Genomic DNA, 13,762 nt, shown 5'->3' with positions numbered 1-13,762 from the left:
CTTCCCCTTTAAGAAAGGTGGGCTTGTGTGGAACCTGCGCCGGTTAGTGAGTCTTTCCCGGTGTGTGAGGGTTAGTAACGTCTTCCTGTACTGTTCACAGCTGAGTTGGTCCAGAGTGTGGACAGCTAGTTAGCTATCTAGCAGATAGGAATCATGTTAAAGACAATTAATATAGTCTAAATTGGAGGTAAAACGTTTTTGAGCTGCGGAGCTGGAAGCCTTTTCTCTTATGATTTTATCCGGGGATGATTTTAAACTTCCAAAGTCTGATGTAAAGTATCTCAATGTGATGTCCTCATTAATATTAATTACATTCAGCTGGTTATCCATGAAACAAGACAGATTTATCAAACAAGATTAAGTGCAGAAATCCAAAGTACATTGCCAATAGCCCAAGGCACACACGAAAGCTATGGATTTGAGCTACTGAGCAAATTAGGAGCAACTGATTCAAGGAACTCACTCAGGGTCTAATCAGCAGCTTTTAGGAAACAGATTTAACTCTGGCTCAAACTTTTAAACACTTGCCTCCTGGATTTGAATTCTTCATTGAAATTCATTAAGGTGTTTCTGGTTTTCCTACACGTTTAATATAACAAAAATGAACACACACCTGTCATCGATGCTGTTCTGGTAGTAGATATGGAGCAGCTTGTCTTTGATCCAGGAAATCTGTTTAGAGGCCTCCCTCCCTCCCTCCCCTTGCAGCGAATACTTTCTGTAGATCGATGCCAGGCCCATCATGGCCTCCTTACGTACACGCCACTGATGAAGGAGGAGGAAAAGAATGGGAAAAGATAAAAGGGAGAGCCAACTAATCATGACAACTAGTTAATGAGAATTTCATGAGAAGAAACAGAAACTAATTTTAATAGGCAAACCTATTCTAGCCTTCTTTCCAAAATAGCTACAGCTGGGTTGGCTGAGTTAACTAAACACACCACTTAATGTTTTGCTATCAAAAGCAACAATAACCTTAAACACCAAGAGCTATTGTGGATAAGGGGGTTAACAAGACATCAGTGGTGATGAGATACTTTGGCTACTTAAAGCCTCATTTGGCTACCAAGTGGATGAGTCCATCCAAAATGTGGCTAAGCTAATGCTACTTTGAGTCCCACATGAATGCCAAGTGGTGTATAATGTTATCCAAGACGAAAACATGTGTCAACATAGATGGGAGATACCACAAAGAACATTCAGCATCTGCAGGACTGATATAAACAAATAATTGTTTGTCTGATTTCAGTTTGCAGCTCCCACAGTTGTTCTGAAGAACTCTTTGAGAACATACTGACACTTCCAAACATACACAAAATGTGGCCACTTACTCTCTTGTCCAAGGTCCTCTCCTTTACAAAATTGAGCAATGCATCATTGACTAGAGACAAGTCTTTCTTGGCAGCAGTTACTATAGAGACGATAACATCATGGCGGATGGCCTCCTCTGGGTCATGTGATCTGACCCTCAAGTATTCTGGGAAAGAAAACAGGAACAAATGAGTGGGATGTGAGAGAACCAGCCACCTCTAACACAGAAAAAACACCTAGTAAATGCTTCTTATTTCTTCTAAATTACATACTTGAAAGAGCAATAACCTTGTAACTTATTATTGTAAGTGGCATACGTGTGGTGGTATCACCTCTGTATAGTGGCAAAATGACTTAACATTGAATGCAATGGGTTTTGTGCTGATTTACCCGTCAGGTCTTTGGCCAGGTCTGGATGGTTCATGAGACAATGACTGGCAAACTTAACACACTCCAGTCTGATAGGAACATGGATGTCATTAAACCTTTTGGGAAAAGAAATTAACATGAATGTCAGCAACTTGGTTACAGCAAGAATAATTGCATGTTGAAAAACATAAGCTGTGCACAAATTCTAAACCTTATAAAAAGGTCCTAATATGGGTATTTCAAGACTTTTTCAGACTTTTGAAGGATCTGTGGATGCCATACCCATAACTCTGAAACCCACCTGCCCAGGTAACACTGCCAGAGTGGTTTGTTCTGTGCAGCCAACTCAGAGTCCTTGGCTCCAAACATCTTAGCCAGCAGCTTCACCACCTGCAGCCTCTCATCATTATCATTACTCTGCAGAGACAGAGGGAAAGAGAGAGAAAGAGAGAGAAATGATGCAGAGAATTTGGCTGTGTCGCATGGAACGACATGCCAAATCATTTACATGAACTACATTGGCAACACTACCATTTCCCTAACACACAAAGGCAGCAGTTTCTTTGGTATCAATCTTGTTTTAGAATGAGCTGCGAAGAAGAGGAAACAGCAGAGACAATGAGAAGTAAAGACAAAGGAAGGGTGGAGGCAGGGAGAGGTAAAGAGTGAGGATGAAAGAAGAAAAGCATCAGGGAGAGAAAACAAGCAAGGCGAGATAGAGATGAGAAGAGTGAGGGTGAGACAAAGAATGAGAGAGATGGAGAGAGAGTGTGTAGTCTGTGGGGGAGAGATTTTATCGCAGCTATTATTTTGAGGAGACAGCAGTGATCTACACTCCCTCTGAACAGTTAATGAGCGTTATCCATCAGCAGGATGCCTTTATGAGACACTGCAGAAGCAACATTATGCTGACTGGCTGACTGCTTTATCTTTCTAATATGAATCAACAAACCTGCAGAGAACGTGAAAATGTGCAGTTCTGGGGGTAAATACGACTGAGAATTTGTGTTTTTACTCCAGTGTGTGTATAAACTCATTATAGCAATATAAAAACAAGTAATGCTGCTGCTTTCATCTAAGAAAAAACTAATTCATTTATCTGTCAAATGTCCTAATAAAATGCTGTACGGTGTATTGCACAAAACAACTACATTAATAACGTGATATGACAAATGTAAGATATTAAAGGCTCCATTTAGGCACACTCAGCTATAAACATTATAGGGTTTTAAATCCACAAAGCAGTTTGCTGCCTCAGTGTTTATCTGAAAGAGTGTTTTTCTATACCTTAAGCTTAAACTCGAGCTGCGGCAGCACCGAGAGCAGCAGGTGGCTGTCTATGTTGTAAAGCTCCAGGATGAGGTCAAAAACGTGTTCCGACAGGTCACTGACTGAAGTCTTTCCCAGCATCAGCACCTGGTTGAAGAACTGAGGAAGAAAGAGAGGGAAGAATAAAGGTTACTGACCAAAAAGAGATCCTACATGTTCCTGAAAGTCAAACTGTGACTTTTCTGACATGCAGCTCCTTTTTAATGGCATTCTCGAGGAGCCACATATGTCCCTGCTTAAAACAGGTAGATGAGGTCCATGGTCAGCTTACATTAGCTATCAGGAGACAGGAGAAAGTGGATGTGCAACACAAAAGTGAAGAGGTTCTCTTGTTTCTCCTCTCTCTCGAGTGAGGTCAAAGGTCAGACCAAGGTTATTATAGTTAACTAAAACATTTGAGTCAACTGAAATCAAATAAATTGACTTTAGAAAAAAATGGGAAAACTAACTGAACCAATATAGTGTACTTACAACTATGTTAAATAAAGTAAAATAAAATACAGTTTGCCTTGATGCACCCGTTTATTGAAACTGAGTGTCAACGTGTCATTCACAATGTGTTGTGTTTGTATTGTCATACATTTCTACACTTTTTCTATTCAGACAAATAGTCCCTATATTATGATTTTAAAGAAATTACCACCCACCAAAATAAAAACAAAAAAACTAATGATTCAAATTCAAAAACTATAATGACTCTGGTAGAGACCAGCATCTGTAGAGCTGGTAAGGATTTAGTGTTTTACTCAAGTTAGGCTACATGCGACAAACTTTGCTTACTCAACAATAACTGTTACAACTCTGAAAAGTACAATTTCTGAATGTCATGACTATTACAGGATGTAAATAACTGCAAGGTGCTGAGTGTTATATGCAGAGATAAAAATCTCCATACACATAAAAGTGTAAAGACAAAAAATAAACAGGAGCTTGTCAACGATTTAATCTTACATTGGTGATGTAGGGCTCAATAGCCTGAGCAGTCCTCTTCAGCAGAGCTTTGGCCAGGTCATATGCTTGTTTATTCAAGTTCTAGACAGACAGAAAAACAACTGGTGAATAAAACAGCAGGTCTGATAACATACAAAAACAACACAAACTACATAAAATGTGAAAACAAGGGTCAATTACTTCTTGTTTTTCACTCACAAGAATCTCATTAGAATCCTTTTAGCAGGCACAGATGTCTGCAGATGTTTATGCAGAAACTTTTAAGCTGCTTTACCTCTTTTCACCTGCAGGGGTCTCATTGAATTAGAGGGTATGGAAAATGATACTGGCCTCAGTCTACTGACAACATCAACTCATATGAGATTGTCCCTTACTGAGCCGTTCCTTCTTGTATCAACATTCAACATTGTGTTTGTGTGTGTGTGTGTGTGTATATATGATTGTGTATTGCTCTTTGTGTAATCGTGCATGTACCTTGTGTGCTGGCACTAGGTTGACCAACACAGTGTCCAACAGCTCCTGCGATACAGTGTCTCCCTCGCAGATGATGGAGCTCATCAGGTCCACCATATGCATGTGCACCTTCTGGTTGTGGCCGTTGCTAGGAAAACAAGGCAAGAAGGGTCAAAGGTCAAGGATTGCATCACTGCATAATATTCCACGCTGGTTCCTATTGAGGTAGCAGCTTTAAATTTACTGGGTTTAAAACCATAGGTAGTTTTTAAGTCACTCATTTGCACAATAATCGGTCGTTTCTTCAGCGCACCATGGCTGAAATTTGGTTTGCTGGCAGTAGGCCTTTTATAGGGTTTTTCATTTGCTGGGTCTCTCATTTTGAAATCAAACTGCAATGCACTGATCACACAGAGGGTGGGTGTACTTGCTCATAACGATCTGCATGACAGCAGGAGGCAAAGCTTATTACCTAGATTTGTATCTCAGCGACTGCTGGCCTCAACGCTGCCAGGCACTACTATTCTCATTACCTCCCATTCATGGAGTGTCACACACACCAACACACACACGCACACACGAGGGCTGCATTCCCCTACATGTTTTGGCTCACTGCAAATATTTCAAATGTAAAGTAGAGCTCTTTTGATTATTCCTATATAATAAAAAGCATTATGCTGGCACAACCTTGACGAACACACATTTGTTCCAATGGCAAAGAGCCAAATTCTATACTGCAGAATTCAGCCCTCAAGGTTGTGTTCAGTAGACTGAAATTGAGAGTGGGGTTAGGAGAAAGGAGAGGAGAGGAGGGAGGGGCAATCAAAGAGAATCAACTGGACTGCTAGTGTGCGTTTTCATCATGTAGCAGCAGAGACAGATTGAGGTGTTAGGGAGGACTAATTAAGGAATACGGAAGCCAAAAACAGTCAATGTGGAAAAATAAAAGCTAGGCACACATACCCACATCATACACCATGATGAATAAGAACACACATATTACACTGAGGTGGGCTTTGATAAAAGAAAAAGAAAAAAACAACTTACTTGATGACCTGGAAGAGTGTTCTGTAAAGCTGGGTGAATATCTCATTGCTGTCTTCAAGCTCAAAGCAAATATTGTAGGACTTCACCCATGCTATGTTCTGAACAAAAAGAGAGGAGGCAGGACATTAGTGGCAATGCAGACGTAAAATAAAGAAGGTGAAACAAGAAGAATGTGGTAAGGGTGGTGAAAGGACAGCCATGTTTGCTTATTGATTGACTTTAATAATAATAATAATAATAATAATAATAATAATAATCTTCCAAAAACCTTTAAAGCTGCAATAACCAATTTTGTTTTTGGTCACTTGGGTTCATTCATCGCGTTTCCAGCCATCTGGCAAATCTAAGTCCAATATTCATCCTCTGTTTTTGTTCTCTACCTACTCCTGAGGGAAATATCCTGCTCTTCAGCTGCTAAATGTTCCACTATGCTCACCAGCTATTCGCTAACGGTGCCCGTCTGCTGTTTGGTGCTGAGCTGTGAGAGTGAATCGAAACCGTAAAGTTTCAGGCTGGACAGCTAAACAACGAGCTGAAACTCCGAAAAAGCTGAGGGGAGCTGTAGATTCGGATGATGAGTCTCTGTAGGCGCATCACTATGAGAGATGCCTCTCCCATTACGCATTTTATGCATTGTGATTAGTAAAGAATATTGATTATATGTGCTTTAAATGAACTAGAGTAAACAAGTTCTATTAGCACTCATGCTGTTTTCAGTGGCCATGAGATTAACTGAGGTTTCCATTCCACATTTTTTTTTTTTTTACTTTATTTTATATAATCCTTCATGGCTACTGTAGCTAATAATTTTTTCACTGTTGTTGCATGAAGTGCAACGCAATTTATATAATTAAAACTGCAAGTTAGACTTCCTCCATCTCACAATTGCTTCTGATTGTCCAATTAATGCCCGACTGGCTTTTTAATCACAATCTGAATAACAAAGTTGCAAATAAATGAGATTTACTTCTAATTAGCTTCAACTTGAACTTTGATTTCATCAGAAAATACGGTAGCTTCTTGGAGCAAACTCACATAAATGATTGAAAAGCACTTCACAAATTGAAACAATAAAAAGACTGAAAAGCAAAGCAAACTATTAACGAAGAACATCCGAGTAACAGTTTCCTAAAAACAATGAAGGATTTAGGCATATTGCAGTTTGACATCAGATGGAGTCTGTTAAGGCCTGCAGGAGCTGAAAAACACAACTGTCATACAGATTGCTGTAGATATAGATAAACATATTTCCTATAAGCTTCTGCTGCACAGCAGAAGAGAGCTGTCATTCTGTCACCACTGCTTCCTCCTCCGTGTCTTTTCACTGGCCTTCATCATCATTTATCTAATACGTTGCAGTTACATAAGATCTTGAATACACACATGCAGTAAATTTATACAGAAGACCAGAGGTCAAACACCATGAGGAATTCCAATTCACAGAGATAAAACAAAACAACTAGTAATGTATTATAATGCTTATGAGCACAAAATGAGCAGTGAGGTGAACAAGCCATACACCAACTGAGGTCCTGGTTAAGTTGTTCACATTAACCTTGAGAGTAAGTATCCCTGTTACCATTTATAACACTACTAAATAAAATAGCATTCCACCAGCAAAAAACATTCATCAAAGAGCTTCTCTTTCCTGACTAATATACAGAGGTTTACTTCTAATACAAGAGAACAAATCCAGTCCACAAACTGTGTGAGTTTATTGACAGTGAAAAGCAAAAGTAGAGATATGTTTACATGCCAAAGTAACCTGTTACAAATTGCTTTCACCCCAAAAACTAGGTGGTTCCAACTAGAGGGGTATAAAAAGGTATAAAGGGGCATAAAAGATACCAGTTAAGCCAGCTTTTCAAGAAATTCTGTTTCAGAAAGTAGGTTTAGATAAGGCTGACCTAAGTTACCACGGAAACTTATCTTTAAAATTGTCGGTTTAGGGTCACCTCATACTACATGATTGCTTTAAGACATAAAATGATGCTGCTTGGAATAGTAATTTGTGTCTCATATGTTTGTTTGTTTTTTACAATAAAAGTTTAATTCTGCACATCTTGTTTTATTACATTTAGTCCGTCTCCCTCATTATTCCATAAATACCCAAATATTGTTCATTTCGCAGCTGCTGGACACACAATGTGTCTTCACCAAAACGTCTATTCTCAATGTATGTGCAGTTTGAGGCTTTAAGTTTCCACATTATACATGTGTAAATTCATATGTAGCTTTTAAGAAGAGTGCAGAGAAACTTTCCCTTTTCATCAAATGAGCAAAAGACAGCCTTCTAGCATTGAACTCTGCACATATATCATTCTGCACAGTAAAGGTCAAACCTCCAAGTCAAGTAACAATAAGCAAAACACATCTTTGAGTGTAAGGGGACTTTCAATCAGCCAGACTGTTTTTCCCCTCAACATTCCTCCTCCCTACTACATTGTGAACATTGTGGAATTTGTAGTAAGGAATAAAACGGAGAAATAAGCTCTGCTTGTATGCAACTTCTTTACCAAACACCACTCAAGTGAGGAATGTGCACTCTCTCTGTGCATTAGCAATGAGCAATATAGAAAACATTTAGGTAGCAGGCTTCTCATTTTAACCAGTGCTAACAGTTGCTTCCACTGGGTACAATGGCAAATATCACTGGGAGCAGACTGCAGCAGCTGTACAGCTAAAATGAACTTTTGTACAAAGTAAGTGGGCAACACCTGTTATTTCAATGTGTCAGATACATTTATTAACGCTTTAAACCTTCTGCCGCACATCTCATTCCTCACAATGTGAGGACTAATTAGGCTCCCACCCTAAAAAGTTTCTTCCTCCTCAGCCAACAAAAGGTGAGCAGAGCTCTTTAGTTATTTAGAACTGTTACATACACACCACAGTCACATACCTCGAGCAGGTAGAAGTATCTGTTGAACTGAGCGCTTTTAGTGTCCTCCAGTCCTTTGAGCTGTCTTGTGATGAACATGAAAATGTCCTGGAGACAAGAAACAAACAAATAGTGAATGCTCCACATACACACAGATGTAGTCATTAGTAAAAGCAATGTGTGACTAAGGCATCCCAATGAATCAGCCACAACACAACGTTGTTTTAGGCAAAATCAGAATGATTAGCATACCGTCCCATTCAAACACAAACAATGAAGCTTGAACACACCAAAAGAAGGACCAATGTATGTAGGACATGTTACTGAATGCTGATTTGTGTCTAATAAACAGCTTGTGTTTAGATGTTCTATAAAAAGGTGTGAGTCATGTCAAGTCTCTAGCCAAATGCTGCACAGATTTCAGGCCAATATCCAAAAATGTTGGCAAATGAAAATACAAAATCAATCAGTTAGTGTTAAGTGGACACCCCAGAGAAGATGCAACAGGGTTATGTAATTAAAATGTCAGCGTGATTCTGGTGGAACAGAAAGTCATTTTGCAGTATTTTGTTTTACCCGCCCCAATCTTCATCAGCATACCTTGAGTTTATCTGGGGAGGTGTAAGGCGCCTCTGGGGCGTAAATCCTGAATATGTCTGCCAGACAGCAGGCCACCAGCAGACGCACGTCCTTGTCTGGGTGTTTGAGGAAGAAGTCTGAGGCCAGGTGGAGGGCCAGGTTCAGGTACAGCTCCTTCTCTTCCTCAGAATCCTGGTCCATGTCCATGAAGGTCTTCACAACCATCTGGAAGAGAGATAGGGGATATTGAGTGGGGAGACCAGGTGTCGGAGGTTAGTGGCGAGGTGTTGACTAAATAGCTAGGTGAAATGTGCCATCAATTCAAAACAAGGTTTGAAGTCATTCAGTTTGTTCAGTTACACCATGCAAAGTCAAAAAATAAACTTGAAAAATAAATCTTTCAATTATGCATCAGTAATAATTAATAATTTAAATTAATAATTTAAAAATAAAAGCATAAATAAACTACAAATTACCAATACTAATACTTAAAAATATCTGTTTTAAAAGAAATAATGATAATAGTATGCCTTCAGCAATGTGCCAATGTTATAATGAGAAGTTTAACAATTTCCCTCTTTCCCTGTGACCGCACAATAAACAGAGGAGACACGGCTACAGCAGAATGGGACAAAGACACTGACCTTGAGCCTGCGGACCATTTCCTCTTTGGAGATTTTGTCAGAGATCTCCTTGACCCCTGGGGGGTAGGTCACCTTCCCATCTGTGACTCGAGCTTTAGAGTGAGCCATCCTCTTTAGCTCTTCACTGCCTGAGGAGAAAAAGAATGTTTGTAATAAATTAGAGGAGAGCAAGAAAGAAGGTGACACAGAGAACAGCGAGAGGCAGGACTAAAAATCTAAAACCTTGAAGACTTCCCGAACCTCAAAAAATAAAAAAAATAAAAATAAAAAAAAAAGGTGAGAAAAAGCAACTATTTGGAACCCAAGGCAAATCTTTAATACTTCAAAGCTTTGAAAGAAGTCTGCAATAGAGACCTCTGAAATATTCAGCGAGGTATTCACAGCACAGTAATGGCTTTCTACAAGCTGAATGAATGATGAAATTGCAGCATTCAGAGAGCAGGCTGACTTTTCACTGCTAGCTGCTGCTGCCATTGTGTTCCACATTTCATTACCGCAGCCACTAGCCTGTCAAGGATTACACCCGATTCATGTTTGGGGCATTCACATGACGCAAAATGTGCTTTGACTTACAATTTAGGGCACTGCTCATGGCCAGATCAGACATGCTGCACTATACATTGCTCTTTGGCAACAGCCAGTAAACTGACCCGTCTCACCTTGCGACTGCCTTTGGTCCATTAAAGATATTAAAAAAGGCAGAAATGCGTACACAGAGGAATATGACTTCATTTTCCCTCCTACACCTTACCTGCACCTCCTTTGTCAGACAAACTAATGCCTGACTCATAGTTCATGAATATAACTAAGAGTCTGCGTGGTGAACTGGTAATGTTTCAAAAGAATTAATGATTTGATACTTTTATAGTGGAGGTTCATAAAATATCTAAAGCATTTAATACAGCAATACATTAGTTATAGCAACGAGGCTGGAAGCTGAGGGCTCTTTCCCGGGGAAACAGAAGTAAGCTTGCTGAACAGAGATTTTTTGCAACCAATAAATTAGAAGACTATATTATAAAAACTGCCTCAGTCACAGCCTCAGAAATAGCACTGTGAACCAAAACAGTACTTTCCTCCAGCTTCGTGTCTCTTTTCATGCTGGTTTCCCTCAACTATCACAGTTGTTGTTGTGACTCAAAACAGATCATGTACCCAGCATTCAACCAAACACTTGACTTAAAATAACCTGTGTATGCACATTGTTAATACCTCAGTTTTTATGTAATAGACATTTTACACAAAAACAAAACTTTAAATTAACCAAATTAATTCAATATATTGCCCAAACCTAATATCAACTGTAGCTAATGCTAATTAACATTTATTTCTATATTGATAATTATTGAATAATAAATAATACAGCTAATATTAGCTCCAGCTTATACATTTTGTCTATACCCGCTGCCATTTTCTCACGAGTGCCCAATCAGCATTTCATCAGTATATATCTATATACTATTCCACTACTACTACTACTACTACTACTACCCTCAACAGAGATGAAAAGCAGGCGAGATGACTCACTAAATTACTCCCATCATCAGCTCTAGAAAAAAGATGTGTTCAATTATTTTTTTTCACATTGGCTAGATTTACCAGCCTGACCAACCGGCACTTTACTTGTCCTGGGAAAGTGGGCAATTCTTATTAATGAGCCCTGAGTCTGGTTGATGCGCTCTCTGCGAGCGGCATCTGTACTCAACCAAAGATTGCGAGTGAAAAGAAACATTCAGGGCCTCAAGCGAACCATCAGACTGTGCTCAAGAAAGAAAGAACACATGCAGTGTGCAACTATGCAAGACAATGGCCGGGCCATCAGAAGCAATTTGGGGTTCAGAGTGTTGCCCAAGCACACTTTGACCCGCGGACAGGAGGAGCTGGGGATCCCTGGGGAACCCTGTGATCCAGAGAGTCTGCTAGTTAAACTTTAATGCATATCCTATCAATATTTCAACAAGGGCTGCAACTAACAATTGAGATCAATTCATTTGATGATAATTCTCTATAAAATGGTCTGTTTATTAAATGTTCTGCAACTATTTTGATAATATTTCGATGAGTTTTTGTCTGTTTATTGGACAAAACAAGCTCACAGTCTCTGGGAAACTGTGATATATTAAATTCACATTTCATAGACAAACTAATTAATGTTTACTACTCCAGATCATCAGTGGTGAAATTAGATTGCTGATTAATCAATATATTATAGCCCATCGGAATGATTATGCAAGATTTTTTGAGAGTCATGGTTTTGAAATTGTCAACATGAGCAACTGCAATGTGACATGGGCTGCGGGGATTTCCCCCAGGAAATTGGTTAGCTGAAGTGTTAAACATCAACCTCAACAAAACTGAGCCTGCACGGTCGCTTAGTTTGTCTCTGCGAGGCTGATGAAGGTGAAACACAGAAAAACTGTTTGAGCATGTGCTGTTTACAACCAGGGATTTGGACACCTCATCTTGAGTAAACATGTGGAAAGAATGTGTTAATATGCATTTATTACTTTTGGCGGGTCCGACAGAGTTAAAAACAGCTCCCAACAAATTCCAACCTCATGGCCCCGGTTGTAGAGGTTTTTTTGAACACAGATATTTGCATACCTTGCCTCTCTCTCTCTCTCTCTCTCTCTCTCTAGATTGTTAACCAGCTCCATATCTGTCCTAATTTAATGAGTCTTAGAGTTCCAGTTTCTTCTCTTAACAAAATGCTGTGGAAAAAAGCTAATTGAAGACTCATTATTAACAATGCGTTCTTTTTAGACAATGATAGTAACACAGCTACAGTTGTGAATGTATAGCCCCACTTGTTTACACTTTGATTTGGAGGCAGAAAACAATCTGACAGACACACCTCTATAGAGCTTCAACAGCTAGTTAATTAATTGACTAGCTGAACGAACAGTTAATTTTTTAAGTCTATTGATAATTAAATAACTGCACTTTAGTCATTTTTAAGCAAAGCATTTCAAATATTTGCTGTTTCCAGATTCTCAAATGTGGCAATTTGGTGCTGATGATGAGTTGGACTGTTGGTCGAACAAAACAAAACATCTGAAGATGTCACTTTGGGCTTTGGGAAATTACAAAAAGAAATTTATACTATTTTCTAGACAAAAGTAAGTTTTTTATCATCTTAACACAACACTGCCATGCTGAGCATTTGAACAAAAGTCTCTGCACTTTTTTTAAAGCAAACATGTGAAATCGACTAGATTTCAAACAAAACAACAACTACGCCCTCCTCCACGACCAGCCGCTCAATCCGATGTAAATCAGTAACAAACAGGCCATCTTCATTTAACCACTGTCATATAACTGAAGTATAATGCTTTAAAAGAGGTCAATGGGTGTATTTCCAAAAAAACAAAACAAAAACAAAAGTAATGAAATACATTACTTCTCCAGGTATGGTCAAAACCGACGGAAAGTCAAGAGAAATGAAAGACCGATATTGGACTGATCCGTATTCCTCTTTCCAGATTTCTGTCTGGAGTTCAGAACAGCAAAGGCAGCACTTGCCGCGAGGTAAATTTAGTCACATTTTCACTTTGTCAGCCATACCTAACTGCGTTCACTGGTAAAAGCACCAAAGTTGTCACCCAGCATTTGTGGCTACTGGACAGCAGGTTTTCCTGCCCCGCTCCAATATCTCATTCCACAACAATCACCTCACCCGGGGGGGAGTCAGCCAACATGTTTGTTCTATCCTTCAAGAAAAATCCCTGCATATATAATGCTCCTAAAAGCAGTAAATGAATGAACTCCCTCTGTAACTACTGTCTTGTTTGTGTCTTCTCACTATTTATGCTGCTTTTATCATCGAATAAAGATTGATTATTATGGAGCAGTCTGGGTCAGTAGGTCTGCCGCCTGACAAAAGCACTGGCTGCCGGGTTTGATTTAGAGACCAGACCGCAATACTGAGTTTTGAATAACAACCAAACAATTTTCTGCAGCTGTACTTGAGCTTTTATACACACACACACACACACACGCACACACACACACACACAGGGCCAAGCCTACACACTGACTGGACACTGGCAGGCTGCCAAATTGCTTGATTCTGACCTTCTTTTCCACCCCACAGCTGCTGCCAAATTTGACTCCATCGCTCTCGGCCTACCACACTGAGACACAGAAAGCCCAATCAGAGTAGAGTATTTCTCAACCTGGGGTGGGTGTGTGTGTGTGT

At 39.5% G+C, this 13,762-nt stretch overlaps 1 protein-coding gene across 1 annotated transcript in view; it reads right to left on the bottom strand.

Moving 5' to 3' along the window:
• pds5b (PDS5 cohesin associated factor B) overlaps positions 1-13,762 on the bottom strand; it is a 26,991-nt gene that overhangs the window by 10,862 nt on the left and 2,367 nt on the right. The window contains exons 2-12 of the mRNA XM_035666630.1: positions 9,565-9,692; positions 8,942-9,145; positions 8,363-8,449; positions 5,461-5,558; positions 4,435-4,561; positions 3,961-4,041; positions 2,968-3,108; positions 1,982-2,097; positions 1,702-1,796; positions 1,332-1,477; positions 614-765 (exon numbers count right to left, since the gene is read on the bottom strand). Coding sequence (XP_035522523.1) covers positions 614-765; positions 1,332-1,477; positions 1,702-1,796; positions 1,982-2,097; positions 2,968-3,108; positions 3,961-4,041; positions 4,435-4,561; positions 5,461-5,558; positions 8,363-8,449; positions 8,942-9,145; positions 9,565-9,672 — 1,355 coding nt within the window. The 5' untranslated portion in view covers positions 9,673-9,692. The remainder of the gene's footprint in view (positions 1-613; positions 766-1,331; positions 1,478-1,701; positions 1,797-1,981; positions 2,098-2,967; positions 3,109-3,960; positions 4,042-4,434; positions 4,562-5,460; positions 5,559-8,362; positions 8,450-8,941; positions 9,146-9,564; positions 9,693-13,762) is intronic.

This window comes from Morone saxatilis, unplaced genomic scaffold (assembly GCF_004916995.1).
Source record: "Morone saxatilis isolate NCDOM2014 unplaced genomic scaffold, NCSU_SB_2.0 Contig20, whole genome shotgun sequence".
Lineage (NCBI taxonomy): Eukaryota > Metazoa > Chordata > Actinopteri > Moronidae > Morone > Morone saxatilis.
The sequence above is the reverse complement of the archived record's forward strand: the minus strand, read 5'-3'. Positions and strand labels throughout refer to the sequence as shown.